This window comes from Tamandua tetradactyla, chromosome 13 (genome assembly GCF_023851605.1).
Source record: "Tamandua tetradactyla isolate mTamTet1 chromosome 13, mTamTet1.pri, whole genome shotgun sequence".
Classification (NCBI taxonomy): domain Eukaryota; kingdom Metazoa; phylum Chordata; class Mammalia; order Pilosa; family Myrmecophagidae; genus Tamandua; species Tamandua tetradactyla.
Genome location: NC_135339.1, coordinates 76,177,259 through 76,202,541, shown reverse-complemented (window position 1 = coordinate 76,202,541; position 25,283 = coordinate 76,177,259). Strand labels below are relative to the sequence as shown.

The window sequence follows — 25,283 nt, the reverse complement described above, 5'->3', positions numbered from 1 at the left end:
AATATTCCTAGCAAAACCATTTTATTCCTCTAAATTGGAAATAACCCAAATATCCAATAGTAGAAAGAAGTAATAAATTACAGTACAGTTGTACAATGGAATATTATGCAGCAATGAATTAAGAATGAGCTATAGCTACATGAACAACGCTTCAATCTGACTATGTGAAATACAGCAGTGAGGCACAGAAGAGTACATATTGTTTGATTCCATTTATATATATAAAGTTCAAGAACAGAAAAAGCTAATCTATGCTATCAGGAGGCAGGAAAGTATTTACTTTTGAGAGAAGAGAAGGGATAACGATCAGCAAAGACATGAAGGGAACTTCCAGGACAATGGTCAAGTTTTATTTCTTGACCTACAGGCTGGCTATACAAATGCGTCGACTGTGATAACTCATTATGCTACATTCCTGTTTTGTGTGCTTATCTATATGTATGCTATACTTCAAAAAAATTAATCTAATTTTCAAAAACAACTTTAAAGAAACATTCTCTGAAATCTAAACTGATTTAAACACAAAGAGAAGCTGCTAAAAACATGATTTAAACATAAAGAGAAGCTGCTGAAAACTGAAATAATGGTGTAAATAACAGAAAAAAAGTCAACTTAGTATAACCAAATCTTTCTTGGAAGTACAAATACTTGTCCCTTCTTAGAAAGAGAATACTTTTATCACTGACTCATCATCCTAACAAACATCTTAATTGAGTTCTATGCCAACGTATTTATAAAAAAAAAAGAAATAAATGAGAAGAGTCAACTTACCATCCTCCTTAAGCACATGGCAATAAAATTTTCCAGGGCTATATATCATACAGACCATAACATCTACTGTTTGGTCAATAGCAACTTCAACCCAGGACCACTCCAATGGATTTACTTTTGCTTCTACACCCGAGACAACTGTGAAAATAAATGGATACTTTGCAAAATAAATAGCCAGACTGGGGATAGTATGTGGGTCACTGAGTGCTGAGGAATCTGCTTTTGGAAAGAACTAAACTTGCACTGACTTTCTGAGTGATTTTAAAGGAATATTAACCATCAATCTTACAATTAACCATTTTTACCTCACTGAATTTCAAATTTCAAATTCATATTTCTGATTAATCTTTAGCCAGTGACCCATAAAATTTGTAAATGTTCAGTTTTCAAATATACTCCAATGTACTTAGATGAATACATGATTTAAAAAGAAGAAAGGCACTCAACAGCAATTCTTTCTGAAAGTACAACAATCTGCCCATTTACAGAGCCATCTGAATTCCAGAAATATATTATCTGGTAAATACTTTACTTACCACCAGCTTCTTTTATGTCACTGTCTTTATCTGTCACTGTCTCCTGTTCTCCCATGGCAAAGCCTGCTTCTAAGAGGACTTTGGTAACACTGATGCTAGGTGTCACGGATTTATCAATAAGCTCCACCAGAGAACTATTTTCCAACTTCTCTACCACTTTTACTGTGATTATTTTGTTCTGTACCGTTTTTTTCATCAGACAAATAGCTTCTGGAGTCCAAATTCCTAATGATGGCTTCACTCCTACAAATATTTTTTCAAAAAATGTTAAAATATTTTTTACAGCAAACTCTGATTTACACAATTTAAAGCTAAGTCATCTGAGAAACACTGGAACCAAAAGTCCCACCTGAGCAGAAGGATTTTCTAAACAGTAAAATTAAGGAAAAATTACAATGAAAAGTAAAAAGCTTATATACTTTTAGTAGAAAACCATCTTAAGAAATGCACAGGAAAGTCAAATCTGGAGAGAATGAAAAGTAGATTAGCGGTTGCCTGGGAAGTGAAGATGAACTGTAAGGAGACACAAGAGATCTCACTGAGGTGACGAAAATGTTCTCAAACTGGACAAAGGGTATATACATCGGGTAGGCTTATGAAAAATCACTGAATTGAATGCTTAAAACTGAGCCATTTTATGGTATGTAAATTACAGCTAAAAAAAGTCATTGAAAACCATAATAAAAATGAAGAAATATTGATCCCTGACATTCATATATGAAACATATGCTTACAAATGAATACTAAAAGGATATTTAGAAATGAACAACCAAAATATGGGCAATGGATATGTCTAGTCGGTTCATACAGTATGAAAGAGTAACTTAGGAAAAATTGTTTAGCCTCACTTCTAATGAGTAAATTGAAATTATTTAATTTTAACTCATCAAAATTGGCCAAGATAAAATAATAAATATTTATTTGGTGTACCTATATGTGAAGGATTTTACTTCCTTATACATTTCTGGTGAGTATGTAAATTGATTTCACCCTTTCTGGAGGACAATTCACAATATGTATGACAAACATCTTTGAAAGGCATATTCACTGACAATGCCATTTCACCAGTCAGAAGTACCCTAAGGAAATACCTGCACATGTTGCAAGACGTAATTTCAAGAACATTGCTAATACCAAAAACTTGGAAACCCCATACTGATATTCGATACTAGGCTAAACCAACATACATCTGAATGAAAGCTACAGAAACCGACTTATTGACATGGAGACAAATTGTACATATAGTAATTTCTAAACATATGATCATTTTGTCCTTTTTATTAGGCTGGTTTGTCCTGGTTTAATGTATCTTTCCAGGTCAGTTAATAGGCTTCTACAATATTTATAGATAATACAGGCTCTATAAGTAGAAAAATGGAATGTTCAGTTTCATAACCAAGCAAATTAGATTTTATTATATTACAAGCAGCAAAGAAGTCATCTGTATTTCCTTTTATATTAAGCATTATTTTTACACTAACATAAGTTATGTCTGAACTCATTCCTTTATCTTCTGAGTAATTTAAATTCAATTTTAATGCTCCTATTCTGGGTTTTAATATTTTCAGAATATAGCAGCTATAAAAATCTCATACCTGCCAGAACACACTTTATAGCTTGCATTGGCAATTCCAATAACTTTGGAATTATGGGACAAAGTCTTGTCAAACTAAGGATTTCAAAATTTCCATAATCTACATATCCGACCAACACAGATTTTTCCGAAGCATAGGCCAAAACAGAGGCACGGTACCACTGATCATCTTCTGAAAATAAGGAGAGACTGAATCTTAAATGATATTCTACTGCAGATATAAACAAAATATTATCTCACAATATTAACGGTCATTTGTAGATTTTATTTTAATATAATATGAAGCTTTACATAATGTATGCTTACTGAATGCCACTATTTTTGCCAATCAGAGAAGCCTTCAACTCCTAAAATGAAACCTTCATTCTTCCTTACTATTCTAATGTCACATGCTATCACTGTTTACATGTCATGTCTCTCCATTAGACAGTTAACTCATTAGAACACAGATGATATTCCCAAGGTTTTGTTCAATAAAAGAACTATTAGCTAAGGCATCAAGCAGAGTTGATTTTAGAATAGCTGGTAGTAGGAATCAACCAAACTCCACCAACCAATCCACAAATCTACTGGAAGCTTACTTAACTCTCTCTCTCTCTTCCATCAGTAGTGAATATAAAACCCAATTATCATAAGGTAAAACCTCTGAAGCCTCAGAGGCTTGGTTTAATACTCAAGTTTCAGTTGCAGCCATTCCGTGCATACTAAAGATTCTGTCTCATTTGTTTCTACTCAGTTCTAAGTAATACATATAGGAATAACAACTTAGAAATGTATAGACTTCTATACCATCTCACTTCTAGTGAAGTAACTTATAGAAGGTACTCCACTCAAGCATGACTAACAAGTGACTCAGTAATACTGTCTTTCCTTACCTGAGAACTGAGCACAACAGATATCACCAATGGCTGGATAAAAGTCAGAACGTGGGGACACCTGACCACAGTACTTACTAAGGGATGTCTGAAGGTCAGCAAGTTTATCTGTAAATATAGAACACATCTTAAGCAGAATAAACATCTATTTATATATTATCTTTATTTTTATTATTGAGTCTCAAAGTATGCTATCATGATAAAACAAATTAAAAAAAATTCACTTACGGCCAGTTTGTAGTTGTTGACAAAAGAAGTCCTCTGGAGTCTGAATGTGGGCCACCATACCACAAAATTCATCACCTACATTCAAAGCTAACACTTTAGGGATTAGGTCACTTCTGTCTACAACAATTTTCTCTTCAGCTGTCAAATTCTCAGCATCTTCAGAAACAAAAAAAGGAAAACAATTCTTTTTTTGGGTGCATGGTCCGGGAATCGAACCCAGGTCTTCCACATGGAAGACGAGCGTTCCACCACTGAACCACCAATGCACTCCAAAATAAGTCATTTCTGAGTAATTAAAAAGAAAAAGAAAAAAAAAGCGTGAATATTTTAATCATTTTGAAAAAGATACTATGACTGGGTAGGGTTTGAGTCTAAGAGCCCAGTCCAGGGTGTTTACTACCACAAATAATAAAAGAATGTAACAAAGATAGATCCATGTATCACAAAAGCAAGACTAATCCTAAGAATGAATATTAATAAATAAAAAACAAATTTTTCAGATCTAGTTTTAAAAGTTCTGCAATAGAATCCTTTATAGTCTCTTTAGCAATTCAGTAATATATAACTTAGAATGGATACCCTCTTAAGATACTGATAACATCAAATTAGAACCCATTCTACAGTGAAGTAATAAATTTCCACAGGAAACAATTTATCACTAAAGGTAGCAAAGAATATAATTATAATTAAAGAGCAAGTTAAAACCATAAACAAACAAAAAAAATTTTTTTAATGGTTCAAAAATAGACCAAGCAACACAGCCAGAAGTGGGCTAACAGAAGAGTCTTAAGAAGAAGTCGTAGGGAGAATGAAAAATAAGTTAGAACATAAGAAAATACCCCAAAATGAAAACAGTATATGGCCTATAACTCCAAGTTCTCAAGGAATATATTTTCGGGACCAAAACTAAGGAAGAGATACCACCACATCAAGATTCCAAAAGACAGACTTACAGGACAAGATGGTGGCTTAGCAATGTGCGCATTTTAGTTAGTCCTCCAAAACAACTAGTAAATAACCAGAAACAATACAGAACAGCTGCTGGGGCCACATCAATGACTGGACACACAGCGTACCCCAGTCTGGACCAGTTGGACTGGCTGCGAGCCCCCCAAGAACCATGAGTTTCCCAAGGTGTGGTGGCCAGCGCCCCTCCCCCACAGGCTGCTTCCCAGAGGGGAAAGGACAGAGACTTTACCAGCAGCAGGGGCTGAGCCCAACCAAACGCCAATTGTGGAATTAATTAACAAAATCTGACTACTAAAAATAGGACCCCAGCTCAGGTGAACCTGGTCAAAGCAGAGGTCACTTATTTTTGCCCCGGGGCCAAGGGGGCAGGGCTGACCGAAAAAGGAAAAAAAAAGAGAAGGAAACAGGTTTTTGTGGCTGTATTTCTACAAAGGCTTGACTGCCTTTGGATACAGCGGCAGCGCTCCTCAGGCTGCAAATGTTCCAGGCATAGGCAGAAACAACCTCGTTTTGAGGGCTTGTCTGGAACCTGTGCCTTCCCAAGGGGAGGGGTGAAGTCCAACTCAGGTGGAATCCCTCTCTCAAGGAATTCAGACACCAGGGCTTGGTCATTTGAAGCCATTAAAACCAGCCTACAACCTCTCCTCTATCTCCACCATGTTCCCCAGCCAAAGTTAAAGGTACCACATCATCTTATGCAGGTGGGAACTGCAGGCAGACAAGCACCACATACTGGGCAGGATAAGAAAAACAGAGCCCAGAGACTTCACAGGAAAGTCTGTCAACCTGCTGGGTCTCACCCTCAGGGAAAACCAACGCAGGTGACTCTTTCCTCCTGATAGGAGGCCAGTTTGGTCTGGGAAAATCCAGCTGGGGTCTATAATACCTACGTAGATCCTCCTCAGGGTGGGGCGGGGGGAAAGGCACCATACAAGCAGGGCAAGAAACAAGAAAGCAAGAACTGAAAAATTCTCCTCTGTTAAACAAAACCTAAGCTAGAGGCCCAGAAAAAAGCTGAACTGAATGTCAAAGAACAGACAGAAAACAAATTCATCCACCAAGAAAACCCTAGGTAAAAGAAGTAAAAGCAATCTCCACAATAAACTAATTAAGGTAATTAAATGCCTAGACGCCAGCAAAAAATAATGAATCACGCTAGGAAAATTGAAGATACAGCCCAGTCAAAGGAACAAACCAACAATTCAAGTGAGATACAGGAGCTGAAACATTTAATTCAGAATATACAAACAGACATGGAAAACCACATCAAAAACCAAATCAATGAATTGAGGGAGGATATAAGGAAGGCAAGGAATGAACAAAAAGAAATCAAAAGTCTGAAAAAACAAATCACAGAACTTATGGGAATGAAAGGTAAGGTAGAAGAGATGAAAAAAACAATGGAAACCTACAATGGTAGATTTCGAGAGGCAGAACATAGAATTAGTGAGCTGGAGGACAGAACATCTGAAATCTGGTAAGAAAAAGAAAATATAGGGAAAAAATGGAAAAATATGAGCAGGGACTCAGGGAACTGAAAGACAATATGAAGCGCACGAATATACATGTTATGGGTGTTTCAGGAGGAGAAGAGAAGGGAAAAGGAGGAGAAAAACTAATGGAGGAAATTATCACTGAAAATTTCCCAACTCTTATGAAGGACTTAAAATTACAGATCCAAGAAGGGCAGCATACCCCAAAGAAAATACATCCAAATAGATGTACTCCAAGAGATTTACTAATCAGAACGTCAGAGGTCAAAAAGGGAGAATCTTGAAAGCAGCAAGAGAAAAGCAATCCATCACATACAAGGGAAGCCCAATAAGACTATGCATAGATTTCTCAACAGAAACCATGGAGGCAAGAAGACAGAGGGATGATATATTTAAATTATTAAGAGAGAGAAACTGCCAACCAAGAATTCTATATCCAGCAAAATTGTCCATCAAAAATGAGGGAGAAATTAAAACATTTTCAGACGAAAGGGCTGGGGGCACAAATGAAATCAGAAAGAAAGATAGACGACAAAGATTGAGATGGTGTAATCTAGGATTGCCTAGAGTGTATAATGACAGTGACTAAATGTACAAATTTAAAAAATCACTGAGAGAATCTGTGACCAAGAGACCAGCTCTGCAAGAAATACTAAAGGGAGCACTAGAGACAGATATGAAGGCAGAAGAGAGAGGTGTAGAGAAGAGTGTAGAAAGGAAGACCATGAGTAAAGGTAAAAAGAAGGAAAATTAGAAGGACATATAAAAGCCAAAAGGCAAAATGGTAGAGGAGGGTACTGCCCGGGCAGTAATAGCACTGATGTTGATGGATTAAGCTTCCCAATCGGGGGACATGGACTGGCAGAATTGATTAGGGAACGGGACCCATCTATATGCTGTCTCTACTCAAAGGACATGAGGGCAAGGACACAAACAGACATTTGCACACCAATGTTTATAGCAGCATTATTTACAATTACCAAGAGATGGAAAGACCCAAAATGTCAACCAACAGATGAGTAGCTAAACAAACTGTGGTATATACATATGATGGAATATTATGCAGCTGTAAGACAGAATAAAGTTATGAAGTATGTAACAACATGGAGGGACCTTAAGGACATTATGCTGAGTGAGATTAGCCAAAAACAAAAGGACAAATCCTATATGGTCTCACTGATATGAACTGACATTAGTGAATAAATTTAGAGAATTTCATTGGTAACAGAGACCATCAGGAGATAGAAATAGGGTAAGATATTGGATAATTGGAGCTGAAGGGATACAGATTGTGCAACAGGACTGAATGTGAAAACTCAGAAATGGACAGCACAATACAACCTAACTGTAATACAATTATGTTAAAACACTGAATGAAGCTGCATGTGAGAATGATAGAGGGAGGAGGGCTGGGGGCACAAAGGAAATCAGAAAGAAAGATGATAAAGACTGAGATGGTGTAATCTAGGATTGCCTAGAGTGTATAATGACAGCGACTATATGTACAAATTTAAAAAATATTTTTGCAAGAGGAATAACAGAGGGAGTGTCATTACTGCAGGGTGCTGAAAATAGATGTAATTAATATTTTAAAATTTCAACTTATATGTGAGACTAAAGCAAAAAATGTTTATTTGGTACAAAGTTTGTGTTTTGACTAGTGCATTTCCTGATAAAACTTATGTAGATAGTTGGGTTGAACAACATAAGTGCATGGAGCCTTGGATGGGACGAGATTTTGTTGGTTTGTCCAGAGTGATTTGATCAGTGAGAGGAAAAGTGTTTGTGAAGTCCCAAAGGACTTGGTGAGAACAGGGGGAAAATTCAACCTCCCCAAGTTGAATTCTTGATATTCTCACAAGCAGTGTGGACAGCCAAAGCTATAGGCTGAGCTCCCAATCTTGGGGTTTGTTCATATGAAACTTAACCCCACAAAGGATAGATCAAGACTACTTAAAATTAGGCCTAAGAGTCACCCCCAAGAAAACCTCTTCTGTTGCTCAGATGTGGCCTCTCTCTCCAGCCAATACAACAAGCAAACTCACCACACTCCCCCTGTCTACATGGGACATGATTTCCAGGGGTGTGGACCTTCCTGGCAACGTGGGACAGAAATCCGAGAATGAGCTGGGACTCAGCATCAAGGGATGGAGAAAATCCTCTCGACCAAAAGGGGTAAGAGTGAAATGAGACAAAGTGTCAATGGCTGAGAGATTCCAAACAGAGTCTTATCCTGGAGGTTATTCTTACACATTAAGTGTATAGCACCTTGTTATCCAAGTGGAAATGGAGAGGCTGGAGGGAGCTGCCTGAAGTTGTAGAGCTGTGTTCCAGTAGCCATGTTTCTTGATGATGATTGTATAATGGTGTAGCTTTCACAACGTGACTGTGATTGTGAAAACCTTGTGTCTGGTGCTCCTTTTATCTACCTTGTCAACAGATGAGTAGAACATATGGAATAAAAATAAATAATAGGGGGAACAAATGTTAAAATAAATTTAGTTTGAAATGCTAGTGATCAATGAAAGGGAGGAATAAGGGGTATGGTGTGTATGGTTTTTTTTTTGTTTTTCTTTTATTTTTCTGTTGTCTTTCTATTTCTTTTTCTGAATTAATGCAAATGTTCTAAGAAATGATCATGATGGTGAATATGCAACTATGTGATGATATTGTGAATTACTGATTATATATGTAGAATGGAATGATCATATATTAAGAATGTTTGTGTTTCTTCCCTGTAATTTTTTTTAATTAATTAAAAATTTGTAAAAAAATTCCAAAACACAAAGCAAAACTACTACTTTAAGGAACTGAGGATGAAATGATATTCCAATGAAACTAAGTCACCTCTACTGTTTCAACCTAGACATAAGAGAAAACAGACTATCAAGAATACAGAATCATTAAAGAAAACGATTCTCCCTATGAACCTGGATAGTCTGATTATTTCAAAGACAAAGGGATGTGAGGCATACAGCTAGGTGACTGAACCTAAACGACAGTATGCTAAATGAAATGTCAAAAACGAAATGATAAATATTATCATGTCTCACTCATATGGACTAACTATAATATAAAAACTAGGTGAACTGAAGTCTAGAGCATAAGTTACCAGGTGGGCCTATTGTAAAGGGTCCTTTCTGGATTGTAACCTCTTACAGCAGTCACATATACTCAGAAGTTATAACTGGTACTTCAAAATTCTGTGATACTGAGCTATTTGTATATAACCTACTGCAGATATTTATGTGACACCTGAGACTCAAGAGTTCGAGCTCTGAAGCTAGGAAAGTCAGCACTACCCCATATAGGAACTGTTTAAAAACAGAAAAAGGGATCAGACTTCGACTAGATATATGAATGAAGCTGATGTGGATAGAACTGAGGTAGATCAGAACACAGGGCAAAGGATGATACTGTTCATATTACAAAACTTCAACTTCTGTGTGGGACCAAAGGAAAGGATGTTTAGCTGGAACAAAATTCATATTTTGGGGACTTCCGGAGAAGATGGAGGCTTAGTAAGATGCGTGGGTCTTAGTTCCTCCTCTAGAACAGCTACTAGGGGAGTAGAAACGATACAGAACAGCTCCCGGAGCCACGACAGAGATCAAGAAGACAGCGTACCCCATTCTGGAACGGCTGACTGGCTGGGAGAACCTGCTCCGGTGAGATCATTGAGGGGCGTGGGCTTCCACGGGTGGGGGCGACAAGCGACCGGAGTCCCTCCCTTCCTCCTTCCCGGGCCAACTGGGAGAATTGGACAGGCGGTTCCCTCAAGCCGCGGAGGCTGGCGCGCCTCCTCCACGCGCGGCCCCCCGGACCAACTGGGAGAATTGGATCGGAGATCGCCAGGCCGCGGAGAACAGTGACCAGGGTCCCTTCCAAACACGTGGCTTCCCGGTCCGACTGGGAACGGTGTACTCTCCCAGGCTGCGGCGGCTGGCACCCTCCCGCCAGGCTTGGCGCCCCGGGCCGGCTAGGAGATTCAGACGGGTGCTCTCCCGGGTTGCGGGGGCTAGTGACCCTCCCCGCGTTTGTATCCCCGGGCCGGCTGGCACTCTTCCAAGCCGCTTCGGCTGGCGAATTTCCCCCACAGCAAGAGGTTTCCAAAGTTAAAGGACCCACAGCACCTTTTACTGGTGGGACCCGCAGACAAACGTGTGCCACGAGCGCCACCTACTGGGCAGGATAAGAAAAACAGAACCCAGAGATCTCACAGAAAAATCTTTCAACCTGTTGGGTCCAACACCCAGGGAAATCTGACTAAATGCCCAGACGCCAGCAGAAGATAAGGGATCATGCTCAGAAAATTGAACATATGGCCCAGTCAAAGGAACAAACCAATAGTTCAAATGAGATACAGGAGCTGAGACAACTAATGCTGCATATACAAACAGAAATGGAAAACCTCTTCAAAAACGAAATCGATAAATTGAGGGAGGACATGAAGAAGACATGGGCTGAACAAAAAGAAGAAATAGAAAAACTGAAAAAACAAATCACAGAACTTATGGAAGTGAAGGATAAAGTAGAAAAGATGGAAAAACAATGGATACCTACAATGATAGACTTAAAGAGACAGAAGATAGAATTAGTGATTTGGAGGATGAATCATCTGAATTCCAAAAAGAAACAGAAGCTATTGGGAAAAGAATGGGAAAATTTGAACAGGGTATCAGGGAACTCAAGGACAATATGAACCGCACAAATATACGTGCTGTAGGTGTCCCAGAAGGAGAAGAGAAGGGAAAAGGAGGAGAAAAACTAATGGAAAAAATTATCACTGAAAATTTCCCAACTCTTATGAAAGACCTGAAATTACAGATCCAAGAAGTACAGCGCACCCCAAAGAGATTAGACCCAAATAGGCGTTCTCCAAGACACTTACTAGTCAGAATGTCAGAGGTCAAAGAGAAAGAGAGGATCTTGAAAGCAGTAAGAGAAAAACAATCCATCACATACAAGGGAAATCCAATAAGACTTTGTGTAGATTTCTAAGCAGAAACCATGGAAGCTAGAAGAAAGTGGGATGATATATTTAAATTACTAAAAGAGAAAAACTGCCAACCAAGACTCCTATATCCAGCAAAATTGTCCTTCAAAAATGAGGGAGAAGTTAAAACATTCTCAGACAAAAAGTCACTGAGAGAGTTTGTGACCAAGAGACCAGCTCTGCAAGAAATACTAAACGGAGCACTACAGTCAGATACGAAAAGACAGAAGACAGAGGTATGGAGAAGAGTGTACAAAGAAGGAAAGTCAGATATGATATATATAATACAAAACGCAAAATGGTAGAGGAAAATATTATCCAAACGGTAATAACACTAAATGTTAATGGACTGAATTTCCGAATCAAAACATATAGACTGGCAGAATGGATTAAAAAACAGCATCCTTCTATATGCGGTCTACAGGAAACACATCTTAGACCCAAAGATAAACATAGGTTGAAAGTGAAAGGTTGGGAAAAGATATTTCATGCAAATAACAACCAGAAAAGAGCAGGAGTGGCTATACTAACATCCAACAAATTAGACTTCAAATGTAAAACAGTTAAAAGAGACAAAGAAGGACACTATCTACTAATAAAAGGAACAATTAAACAAGAAGACATAACAATCATAAATATTTACGCACCTACCAGAATGCCCCAAAATACGTGAGGAATACACTGCAAACACTGAAAAGACACATATACCATAATAGTTGGAGACTTCAATTCACCACTCTCATCAATGGACAGAACATCTAGACAGAGCATCAATAAGAAATGGAGAATCTGAATATTACTGTAAATGAGCTAGATTTAACAGACATTTATAGGACATTACATCCCACAACAGCAGGATACACCTTTTTCTCAAGTGCTCATGGATCATTCTCAAAGATAGACCATATGCTGGGTCACAAAGCAAGTCTTAACAAATTTAAAAAGATTGAAATCATACACAACACTTTCTCGGATCATAAAGGAATGAAGTTGGAAATCAATAACAGGCAGAAAATTCACAAATACGTGGAGGCTCAACAACACACTCTTAAACAACGAGTGGGTCAAAGAAGAAATTGCAAGAGAAATTAGTAAATACCTCGAGGCGAATGAAAACGTACACAACATATCAAAACTTATGGGACGCAGCAAAGGCAGTGCTAAGAGGGAAATTTATTGCCCTAAATGCCAATATCAGAAAAGAAGAAAAGGCAAAAATGCAGGAATTAACTGTCCACTTGGAAGAACTGGAGAAAGAACAGCAAAGTAATCCCAACACAAGCAAAAGGAAAGAAATAACAAAGATCAGAGGAGAAATAAATGAAATTGAAAACATGGAAACAATAGAGAAAATCAATAAGACCAGAAGTTGGTTCTATGAGAAAATCAATAAGATTGATGGGCCCTTAGCAAGATTGACAAAAAGAAGAAGGAAGAAGAGAGAGGATGCAAATAAATAAGATCAGAAATGGAAGAGGAGACATAACTACTGACCTCACAGAAATAAAGGAGGTAATAACAGGATACTATGAACAACTTTACACTAATAAATACAACAATTTAGATGAAATGGACGGGTTCCTGGAAAGACATGAACAACCAACTTTGACTCAAGAAGAAATAGATGACCTCAACAAACCAATCACAAGTAAAGAAATTGAATTAGTCATTCAAAAGCTTTCGAAAAGAAAAGTCCAGGACCAGACGGCTTCACATGTGAATTCTATCAAACATTCCAGAAAGAATTAGTACCAACTCTCCTCAAACTCTTCAAAAAAATCGAAGTGGAGGGAAAACTACCTAATTCATTCTATGAAGCCAACATCACCCTCATACCAAAACCAAGCAAAGATATTACAAAAAAAGAAAACTACAGACCAATCTCTCTAATGAATATAGATGCAAAAATCCTCAATAAAATTCTAGCAAATCGTATCCAACAACACATTAAAAAAATTATACATCATGACCAAGTAGGATTCATCCCAGGTATGCAAGGATGGTTCAACATAAGAAAATCAATTAATGTAATACACCATATCAACAAATCAAAGCAGAAAAATCACATGATCATCTCAATTGATGCAGAGAAGGCATTTGACAAGATTCAACATCCTTTCCTGTTGAAAACACTTCAAAAGATAGGAATACAAGGGGACTCCCTTAAAATGATAGAGGGAATATATGAAAAACCCACAGCTAATATCATCCTCAATGGGGAAAAATTGAAAACTTTCCCCCTAAGATCAGGAACAAGACAAGGATGTCCACTATCACCACTATTATTCAACATTGTGTTGGAAGTTCTAGCCAGAGCAATTAGACAAGAACAAGAAATACAAGGTATCAAAATTGGAAAGGAAGAAGTAAAACTATCACTGTTTGCAGACGATATGATACTATACGTAGAAAACCCAGAAAAATCCACAACAAAATTACTAGAGCTAATAAATGAGTACAGCGAAGTAGTAGGCTACACGATCAACATTCAAAAATCTGTAGCTTTTCTATACACTAGTAATGAACAAGCTGAGGCGGAAATCAAGAAACGAATCCCATTTACAATTGCAACTAAAAGAATAAAATACCTAGGAATAAATTTAACCAAAGAGACAAAAACCCTATATAAAGAAAACTACAAAAAACTGCTAAAAGAAATCACAGAAGACCTAAATAGATGGAAGGGCATACCATGTTCATGGATTGGAAGACTAAATATAATTAAGATGTCAATCCTACCTAAACTCATCTACAGATTCAATGCAATACCAACCAAAATCCCAACAATTTATTTTTCAGAATTAGAAAAACCAATAAGCAAATTTATCTGGAAGGGCAGGTTGCCCCGAATTGCTAAAAACATCTTGAGGAAAAAAAACGAAGCTGGAGGTCTCGCGATGCTGGACCTTAAGGCATTTTATGAAGCCACAGTGGTCAAAACAGCATGGTATTGGCATAAAGATAGATATATCGACCAATGGAATCGAATAGAGTGCTCAGATATAGACCCTCTCATCTATGGACATTTGATCTTTGAGAAGGCGGTCAAGCCAACTCACCTGGGACAGGACAGTCTCTTCAGTAAATGGTGCCTAGAGAACTGGATATCCATAAGTAAAAGAATGAAAGAAGACCCGTATCTCACACCCTATACAAAAGTTAACTCAAAATGGATCAAAGATCTAAACATTAGGTCTAAGACCATAAAACAGTTAGAGGAAAATGTAGGGAGATATCTTATGAAACTTACAACTGGAGGCGGTTTTATGGATCTTAAACCTAAAGCAAGAGCACTGAAGAAAGAAAGAAATAAGTGGGAGCTCCTCAAAATTAAACACTTTTGTGCATCAAAGAACTTCATCAAGAAAGTAGAAAGACAGCCTACACAATGGGAGACAATATTTGGAAACGACATATCAGATAAAGGTCTAGTATCCAGAATTTATAAAGAGATTGTTCAACTCAACAACAAAAAGACAGCCAACCCAATTACAAAATGGGAAAAAGACTTGAACAGACACCTACCAGAAGAAGAAATACGGATGGCCAAGAGGCACATGAAGAGATGCTCAATGTCCCTGGCCATTAGAGAAATGCAAATCAAAACCACAATGAGATATCACCTCACACCCACCAGAATGGCCATTATCAACAAAACAGAAAATGACAAGTGCTGGAGAGGATGCGGAGAAAGAGGCACACTTATCCACTGTTGGTGGGAATGTCAAAGGGTGCAACCACTGTGGAAGGCAGTTTGGCGGTTCCTCAAAAAGCTGAATATAGAATTGCCATACGACCCAGCAATACCATTGCTAGGTATCTACTCAAAGGACTTAAGGGCAAAGACACAAACGGACATTTGCACACCAATGTTTATAGCAGCGTTATTTACAATTGCAAAGAGATGGAAACAGCCAAAATGTCCATCAACAGAAGAATGGCTAAACAAACTGTGGTATATACATACGATGGAATATTATGCAGCTTTAAGACAAGATAAACTTATGAACCATGTAATAACATGGATGGACCTAGAGAATATTATGCTGAGTGAATCCAGCCAAAAACTAAAGGACAAATACTGTATGGTCCCACTGATGTGAACGGACACTCGAGAATAAACTTGAAATATGTCACTGGTAACAGAGTTCAGCAGGAGTTAGAAACAGTGTTAAGACAATGGGTAATTGAAGCTGAAGGGATACAGACTGTGTAACAGGACTAGATACAAAAACTCAAAAATGGACAGCACAATAATACCTAATTGTAAAGTAATCATGTTAAAACACTGAATGAAGCTGCATCTGAGCTATAGGGTTTTTTTTGTTTTTGTTTGCTTGTTTGCTTGTTTGTTGTTGTTGTTTTTTACTATTATTACTACTTTTATTTCTTTTCTTTATATTAACATTTTATATCTTTTTCTGTTGTGTTGCTAGTTCCTCTAAACCGATGCAAATGTACTAAGAAACGATGATCATGCATCTATGTGATGATGTTAAGAATTACTGAGTGCATATGTAGAACGGTATGATTTCTAAATGTTGTGTTAATTTCTTTTTTTTTTCTTTCCGTTAATAAAAAAATAAAAAATAAATAAAAAATAGAAAAAGTCATTCCATTTCTTGCGTATTGCATTCCGGCTGTTTTAACAAACCAATACATCAACTAGAACAGAATTTTATGACCCTATTTATTATTGCTTCCTAACCCTGGAGTACCCAACTAAGAAAAAAACAAATTAAACTAAGGAAGTGTTAGCTAAAAAGCTCTTAGTCTTAAATGTCATGATATTTAATGCTTTACAACCTCTGGTCATTGTCACGGTCAAAGATTAACTTACTTGGAAAATGGAAGGTTGTGATTAGAAATATATTACTAAGTGAAAAAATATCTTTCTTATATAGAATGACTATTGTTACCATTAAGTTTGACTTGGTAAGTTCTGCCTTTTCTCAGAAGATATTCTTCAATAAATGAAGTCACTATTTTATTAAATTTAATTTGTATACTCACTTTTCTCTGCACTTTGCTTCTCAGAATTTTGTCCCTTGGGTCTCAAGCCATATCCCATTTCTACAAGTATATGGTCTAAGAGTTTTCCTATGAATGTTTAAGAAAATTTAAAATGTTTAATTTTCTTGAAATTAAAATTTTAATATTGCAGGAAAGCATAAGTAAAGAATACACAATTCAGAGTTTATAGCTATTAAAATATTAGTATATTTCTAACTAATCCAGCTTCTATTTGTAAAAACAGAGTTTCATAATAATCAGTTTTAAAAAAATGAAGCAAAACTACCATCACTAGTTGAATGAAAATTGAATGAAAAGATTTCACTTCAAAATTTTAAATAACATTGAAAGATTCAGTAATATTTTGGAAGCAATATCCAAAAACTGAAGTCATATCATAAAAAACATTAATAATGAAACAAAACAAAGACAATTTCACAACATGATTAACTACATTTTCCATCAAGTGACCTACAGACTCCGCGTACCTAAAAGTAGAAGGGTAATAACGTGGAAACTGAGAGGCAGAGATAAACACACCGTAAAAACTCACTTCACAACTGGAGCTGGAAAAATGGGATTCCAAAGTGTCTCAAGTTACACAATTTAAATAGTATGTACTTGAGGTACTGATACAAACTAAAAGCAGTTTCCTCAAAGGCAAAGCACTGATAATAAGAATGAAAAAATTTATAGAGAAATTCTTGAATTCCACTCAAAGGAGTAGAAAGCAACAGTAGATAATATAATGGCTATATGAAAAGTATAATATAGTTACGCCCACACTAAGTCTAGATCTAGCATTTTAATCCCTCCAGTTCTACAAATTTGTGGTACATCTTTGACAAACCATCAATAACAACAGGGCCAAAACCACATTTTCAGTCACAATTTGAATGACTCCAGAGAGGAACTTATTCAGCCTCACTATATATTTCTTCTCTGAGTCAACAGGTAGAGACAAAATAATAGAAGTGCTCAATATAAAAAGATAAGACTCAGAGCTTACCTGAATTTGGCAGCATAATGTCTACAGCAAAGGTAACTATTTCCTCTTTTAAGATGTCGACAATCTTTATAGAGCAGTACTGCTCCATTAACAGTGATTTAATCATTTGGATACAATCATTGCTCCAATTCCCCTCTGCTGGGATAACATTGGCCACAAAGCACTTTATGGCCTGAAAGATTCTGCACGTTACTCACAAAAAACAGCATTTAAAAATTACTAATTCTTTGAACATTTTTAAAGATGACGGATTTTGTTCGGAAAATTTATCAAGACACTTCAAGTACTAAATATTCAGATACACAATTTTATGGTTACGTATTTATCTGTCTTGTTAATGCTGACTTTTGGGACCTGAAGCTTGAGAAATCCATGAAAGGAAAATAACCCCCAATTATGCATAAATTTAGGGCACTTCCAAATAATGTAGTAAATACAGAAATGACTGATTTTAAAAAGCAGATTGATAAACATGCCTAAAAATGCTGACATTTCTCATCTGAGGCAGTACGCCACTAAACACGGCATATTAAAAATAGAGCCAAGATGGCCAATGAGTATTCATCTATGGAGTGAAAGACACAGCAATAGCTACTTTTTAATAATAAGCACGGCAGACAGAACAAGTAAATATTATATCCATCAAAACAATAAAATACAGCTCCTTTGGGACACTTTAGGAATTTAGAAGGTAAAAGACTCACACTAGGAGGAAACAAGTCAATGTTTCTGTTTAGTTGGTGAATTCCGTTCATTGGAATTATTTCTTCATTTCCATAATCAATATATAAGACTCGTGCCTCCTTCTGCAGCACATTAACATCTTGTATTATTACTCTGTTCCATGTCTAAAAGTGAAATACAATGGTACTTTGCTTCACAATTCACAATTTTACGTTTAAAAACACTTAAACCAATCTAGAGAACACACAAAGGCTGCTATTTTGTTGAAGCATTCAATTAAAAAGCCAACTCAGTTTCCTAAGGATCTTGTTAAGAAATCCCTAAAATTGTCTAAACAGGACAACTTAACATGCACAAATATCCCCAAAGCTAGTCTAGCACAACAGACTCTATCACACTCCAATGCCTCAATTACACAAATGAAGCAAGCTCTAGGATTAGCAATCAATCTACAATCACAGTTTAGGAGCCCTGAAGTAAAGGCAGAAAGGGCTAGAGCAGGGAGAGAACAAGGGGAGAGAGCCTGGAGACAGAGGAAGACAAGCGGAAGTGTGACTCGAGTCTGGCTTTCAACTCTCTAATGCATCATTAAAAGCTCTGGTGTCGATGAGATGATATGACCAGAGTAAAGCATAACATTTTATAAATAATTCATTTCATTAGAGGTTACCTGATCAACAGTGTACTTGGCAACACAAACTTCCCCTTTAACAGGAACATAATTTTCTTCCTGCCCTTTATTTGCATATGTTTCTTTTAAGCTCAATGAAAGTTGGTTCATGTATTCTAAAACTTCTGAAGAATATAACTGCACATAAAAATCACTTGGGTGTTTGAATTCAGTAATTGTACCCTGTCAAATATAGAAAAGATGTAATAACTCACTGGGAACACAAGCAGATGTAAATCTTACAAAAGTACTGTAGAAAGTTTTAGTAATCTTTATCAATTTAATCAAATTTATTTTGTAGCTATTTTTATAAATGCAAATTCAAAACAGGAAACAAAACTCTAAAGTTCTTTGGATCTCTATCTAGGGAGAGTAAAAGAAAAATACCTTTAATTCCATAGTTTTCCTGAGTTGCAGACTCCTCAAATCAGAAAACATAGTTTTTTCAGCACAAATGTTCTTTTCTCTAGTAGCTCCAAGCAGATAGTCACTCTGGTTTAAAGAGAAAACATGTAAGTAACTTTTAAGCACCTGTTTAAATGATACTGTGACCACTATTTGCTGTAATTGAGACCAAAGTAGCCTTGCCCTCAGGCTTGAAGAACAGAGCCTAGAAATAGCGAAGACCTCCAAGAGCCACTAAATTCACTACGAAAAGACAGTCAACGCAATACTGTGGATCACCCCAGGAACTAGGCCATGATGGTGATGCCAAGGTTGAGATTGTAAAAGAATACAGGAGGATTGTGGGGAGACAAGAGTATAGGTGCTCTAGGAAATCAGTCCCTCAACCAAAACCACTAATGAACTAGCAGGAACTGTCTAAACCAACTATTCTGAAACCTCGTTTCAAATATTGTGTAGCATTTGTGTAGCATCCAAGGAACACCTGGAAGAAAAGGCTGGTAAACTGTGATAATTATCAGTGAATTTCACTCTCCCTGAAAGCAACTACCATTCATTACCCAGCTATATGGCAAGCAGCAAAGGGGGACTGCAGTCTATGCCATAAAGTGTAGTTCTCCAAAATCTGGGGAAATAAGGTCTGAGTACTGATGGTCATTTCTGATCAACTACTTAAGATCACATGAGGATTGGGTGAGGGTGGCCACTGTTCCAATCCCCCTCAGGCAAAAGCAGAAGATGAGTCTCCTAAAGCAGTACCTATTTCCCCCCTCTTTTTTCTTCTCATTCCCCATTTGGGAACAAAAATGTTTGAGAAAGTCACATATCGATGGCTCCTGACCTCAACAACAAGCAGCCCAGAAATCCCAGAAGAATGGGAGAACCTCCTTTCAGGTTATAAAAACATAATTCTCAGAATGTCAAGTTCACAACAAAAACATTTCAAAATGCAAAAAGAAACAGTTGAGTACTGCCCATTCACAGGAAGAAAAGAACTCACCAAAGATCCCTGAGAAAGCACATATGCTGGAACTATTAAAGTCTTAAAAAAAAAATTTACTGTCTTAAATATATTCAATGAGCTAAAGAACTCCACATACAAAGATTTAAAGGATCAAAAATAGAAACTGTCAAAAAGAATCAAGCTGAAATTTGGAGTTTCAAAGAACAGTACTGAAATGAAAATCTCAGTGTTAGGTCAGGTGAACTGGGAAGGGCACTGCAACTGGAGCTGTGGAGGCTGTGTCGCCCATCCCAACATGGCTTCTGGAACCGCCCCTTCCGACCACCTGACTTCCAGAGAACTGCCCCTTCCGACTACCTGACTTCCGGAGAACTGCCCCTTCCGACTACCTGACTTCCAAAGAACCGCCCCTTCCAGATGTCACCTGACCCCCTTGCTTAAAAACCACCCACGCCATCACCCAGGCACTGACTCACCTCCCTCCATCTTGGATTTGGTGAGCTCAGCCCAGGAGTGCAGAAATAATCCCACCCACTTTAAATTTCCCGGTCTACCATCCTTCTTTCTCACCCTTTTGCCTCCTAAACCTTTCATCTTGGTGCCGAAACCCAGGAGAGAAGCGCGGGTGCCGCCTGCCTGGCCAGAGGTGCCCGGCATCCTCTCTCCTCCTTCCTCCACATAGCCAGCGACAAGGGATCCTTCGGCCTGCCACTACATTCACCACAGATTGGGTAAGTCCCTGCCCTCTTAGCCCTGCTGCTGGGTCTCACAGTTCCGAGAGTGCCTGTCCGTTAATTTACCCTCCAAAAATCGTGAATTCACATCAGGTTCTCTTCCGAGGGCTGAGGTGAACAGGGACGCCCACAAGCCTTCACTCCCTTTCCCGGAACTTGAAAAGTTGTGGGGACGCCCCACTTTTTGTTTCCCTCCCAAATTCAGGTCCAGGACCTGAAAGGGCCTCAAACCAGGATGAGACGTCATCCCCTGGGGAGACGAGCCCCCGCTCGTAAGAGTTTCGAGGACTCTCTTGGGGCGTTGGAACACCGACATTCCCTGGGCGGGTCCTTTATCCTCAGAGACCCATCAGTGGGCCATAAATCCTCAAAAACCAAACCTTATACTCCTCTGGGTTGTCTTCTGACAAACCTATCCACACTGGATTTACTTCCAGACATCTGGCCAAAACGCCTCACTTACTTTTGTAAAAAGGCTTGGCCCCAGTATCAACTGGATAATGGTTCTCATTGGCCTGAGGAGGGGACTTTCAATTTTCATATCCTTACAAACCTCCGCAATTTCTGCCAGAGGAACGACAAATGGGCCAAAATTCCTTATGTCCAGGCTTTCTTTCTTCTGCGCTCCCACCCCTCCTTTGTACCTCCTGCTCCACGGCCCAGGTTCTCCTAGCTGGAGAAACCCCCAAACCCCCACTTCTAAACAAACAGCCCGATGAAACTTCCTCCTTTTTCGACCCCCTCGATTCATCTCCCTTTAAACAACCAGGGCCTCCACCAGGTTTAGGGAAACTATTCTCTCCTCCCCCACTCTATCCTCCTTCCCTCCAGCAGCACTTCAGCCACCATCTTGTCCCTCACTTTCTCCTTCCCCTCCAGCAGCACCTCAGCCGCCATCTTGTCGTTCTCTCCCCCCACCACTCCAGCAGCGCTGCCGCCGCCATCTTATCTTTCCCCTTCTGGACTAGCAGCTATCCAGCCGCCATCTCATCCTTCCCTTCCTTGTCCTACTCTAGCAGCTCTCCCACTACCACCATGCCCCCTTCCCCCTTCTCCGGCTCTTCCGCCGCTGCCTAATTCTTCACCGTCCTCAAGAGCCTTGCCATCCTCACCTGTAAGCTCCCATACCCACTCAAAAAGTACTTTACTCTGTCCCCTCCAGGACGCTGCAGGACCTGAAGGGCTAATTCAAGTACACACTCCCTTCTCCCTGGCCGATCTCTCACACACTGAGAATCAGTTGGGCTCCTTCTCTAATGACCCAACTACCTGTACTAAAGAATTCCAATATCTGGCTAACGCCTACGACCTTACCTGGCAAGATATCCATGTAATCTGCTCTTCTTCGCTCACTACCAATGAGATGGACCGCATTTTCAATGCCGCCAGGGCTCATGCTAACCAGGTACATATAACTGACCATACCATGCCAGTGGGGGCTGAGGCAGTACCAGATCAAGAGCCAGGGTGGGACTATCAGATGGACACCCCAGAGAGGAGAAACGGACGAATTAGGCAAGACAAAATGTTTACATGCCTCACAGCCAGCATGCAGAAAGCTTCCCATAAAGTTGTAAACTTCCATAAGCTGAGGGAGATTACTCAAGGTCCTGCCACTTTTCTAAACTGGCTCACGGAAGCCCTCTCCCAATATACCCACCTAGACCCTGACTCAGAGGCTGGTAAAACCATTTTAGCCACACATTTTATATTCCAGTCAGCCCCAGACATTAGGCACAAATGTAGAAAAATTGAGGACGGTCCTCAGGCCCCTATTCGTGACCTGGTAAACATGGCCTTTAAAATTTTTAATACTCGTGATGAGTTGGAGAAGGCGGAAAAGGAATTCCAGGACCACCGAAGGGCGAATTTACAAACCCAATCCCTGATTGCAGCCCTGCGGCCCACTTCAACTGACAAGATACCGGCTACGACTAATCCACCACCAGGAAAGTGCTTCAGATTGTGGTCCCATCAGTGCCCCAATCCTCGACCGCCCAAGGGACCATGCCCTCTCTGTGGGAAAAAGGGACATTGGAAAAGTGACTGCCTCTCAGTGCTCAGCCGTGGAGGGGCCGTTCTTCCAACCCCTGACCCACGGCTGGCAGTCCTGGGCCTAGCCACCAACAACTGACAACGCCCGGCCTCAGCGACCCCGATCACCCTCGTCGAGCCCAGGGTAAATCAAGGTAGCAGGTAAATCCACCTCCTTTTTAGTGGACACAGGGGCTACCTTCTCCGTCCTCCCCTCCTACTCAGGTCGACTCCTTCCTTCCCAGGTCACGGTTATGGGCATAGATGGCCGTCCTTTGCACCCCTTAACTACTGGACCCCTTACATGTTTAACAGAAGGGTACCCCATTACACACTCTTTCTTGGTGATGCCTTCTTGCCCCAGCCCACTAATGGGGCGGGATCTTCTCACCAAGTTGGGGCCTAACTTAATTGGATACAAAAACCCCAAACAAATTTACTACTACCCTTATGTGTAGCCTCCACCTCCACTCAGGGTTCCACCTCTTCTGCTCCTCCCCTACCACCTCACCTAGTAAACCCAGAAGTATGGAATACCTCAACTTCCCTAATAGCTTCCCATCATAAACCAGTTCTTATCCAATTAAAAGATCCATCCTCATACCCGTCTAGGCCACAATTTCCTATCTCTGTAACCCATCGGAAAGGACTCAGCCTATCATTAACCGGTTCAAGAGAAAGGGACTCCTCATACCCACTAACTTGCCTTATAACACCCCCATCTTGCCTGTAAAGAAATCTGACGGTTCTTACCATTTAGTCCAAGACCTCCGACTGATCAATGAGGCTGTCATCCCCATCCACCCAATAGTTTCCAACCCATATACTCTTCTCTCACACATACCTCCTCATATTACTCATTATTCTGTCCTGGACCTTAAAGACACCTTCTTCACGATCCCTCTAGACCCTGCCTATACCCTCATTAGTACTACTCTTACCCAGGTATCTGTCAACATTTCGCGAGCTGAGCAGGGTCTCTCCAGCCACCTTGCCCAAACCTCTGCCTCACTAGCCTCTCTTACGTGGCTCCAAATCCTCCAACAAACCTTACTTTTCCTCAACCAAACACAAATACTCACTAAAGTAACCCGCTGTTTCCTCTGTGCATCATTTAATAGGCCACTATTGGCAGCTGTCCCTATAAATCCAACCCAAATACATAATCATAGCCCTGATTCCTGCCATACCACTCTAAAGAACATCCCCTTATGGGAACCAGAGCCTGAAAACTTTCCCTACCCCCTTAAAACCTGCTACCTCATGCACACAACTGCAAATAAGACACAACTTCATAATAGATGCCAAGCTAATGTCACTATCCACAACACCACCTATGCCCCCAAAGGACAATATTTCTGGTGTAATGGAACTCTTACCAAGTACTTTAACTCCACTCCTCCAGGACCATGCTTCCTGGTAACTATCGTTCCTCAATTAACCCTCTATGGGGAGTCCGAACTAACTTGGCTACTGCCCTCTCCTCTCTCCAAAAGGGCTGCCTTTCTTCTCATCATGGTAGGCATCAGCCTGACTGCCTCAGTCGCAGCCTGAGCTGCAGTGGGAGGGGCACTAGGACATGGTATTTTAACCTCTCAAAACTTTGAAACTCAACTACAGGTAGCCCTGGAATTGACATCAGAATCTCTTTCCTCTCTACAATGTCAACTTACCTCACTAGCCCAGGTAACTCTTCAAAATCAACGGGCCTTAGACCTGCTAACAGCCGAGAAAGGAGGAACATGCATATTCCTCCAAGAAGAATGCTGCTACTACGTCAACGAGTCAGGTCTGGTGGAACAAAATATTCAAACCTTGAACAAACTAAAAGAGGATCTCTACCACAGAAAACAAAGAACCAATGCTGCCTTAGACTGGTTTTCTTCTCCGCTGGTGTGTTAGTTAGATTCAGTTGTCAACTTGGCCAGGTGAGCATACCTAGTCCTGTTGCTGCGGACATAAACCAATGGTATGTGAACCTTGGTACGTGAACCTCATCTGTTGCCAATTACATCTGCAGTCAGCTAGGAGGCGTGTCTGCTGTAATGAGTGACGTTTGACTTAATTGGCTGGTGCTTAAATGAGATATTGCAACGTAGCGCTGCTAAGCAGCTCGGCATTCCTCATCTCAGCACTTGCAGCTCAGCCCAGGCCTTTGGAGAAGTCACCCCGGGTAAAGTTGTTGGAACCCAGGGGCCTGGAGAGAAGACCAGCAGAGACCATCCTGTGCCTTCCACGTAAGAAAGAGCCTCAGTGGAAAGTTAGCTGCCTTTCCTCTGAAGAACCAACAAAATAAATCCCCTTTTAT

The 25,283-nt window shown here is 39.5% G+C and overlaps 1 protein-coding gene across 1 annotated transcript in view; it reads right to left on the bottom strand.

Annotated features, from left to right (window-relative positions):
• The window catches only part of TDRD1 (tudor domain containing 1), an 80,173-nt gene that overhangs the window by 22,845 nt on the left and 32,045 nt on the right, over positions 1 to 25,283 (bottom strand). The window contains exons 7-16 of the mRNA XM_077126092.1: positions 19,226 to 19,330; positions 18,839 to 19,021; positions 18,189 to 18,332; positions 17,485 to 17,656; positions 16,476 to 16,562; positions 4,005 to 4,160; positions 3,777 to 3,884; positions 2,903 to 3,073; positions 1,308 to 1,550; positions 772 to 909 (exon numbers count right to left, since the gene is read on the bottom strand). Coding sequence (XP_076982207.1) covers positions 772 to 909; positions 1,308 to 1,550; positions 2,903 to 3,073; positions 3,777 to 3,884; positions 4,005 to 4,160; positions 16,476 to 16,562; positions 17,485 to 17,656; positions 18,189 to 18,332; positions 18,839 to 19,021; positions 19,226 to 19,330 — 1,507 coding nt within the window. The remainder of the gene's footprint in view (positions 1 to 771; positions 910 to 1,307; positions 1,551 to 2,902; positions 3,074 to 3,776; positions 3,885 to 4,004; positions 4,161 to 16,475; positions 16,563 to 17,484; positions 17,657 to 18,188; positions 18,333 to 18,838; positions 19,022 to 19,225; positions 19,331 to 25,283) is intronic.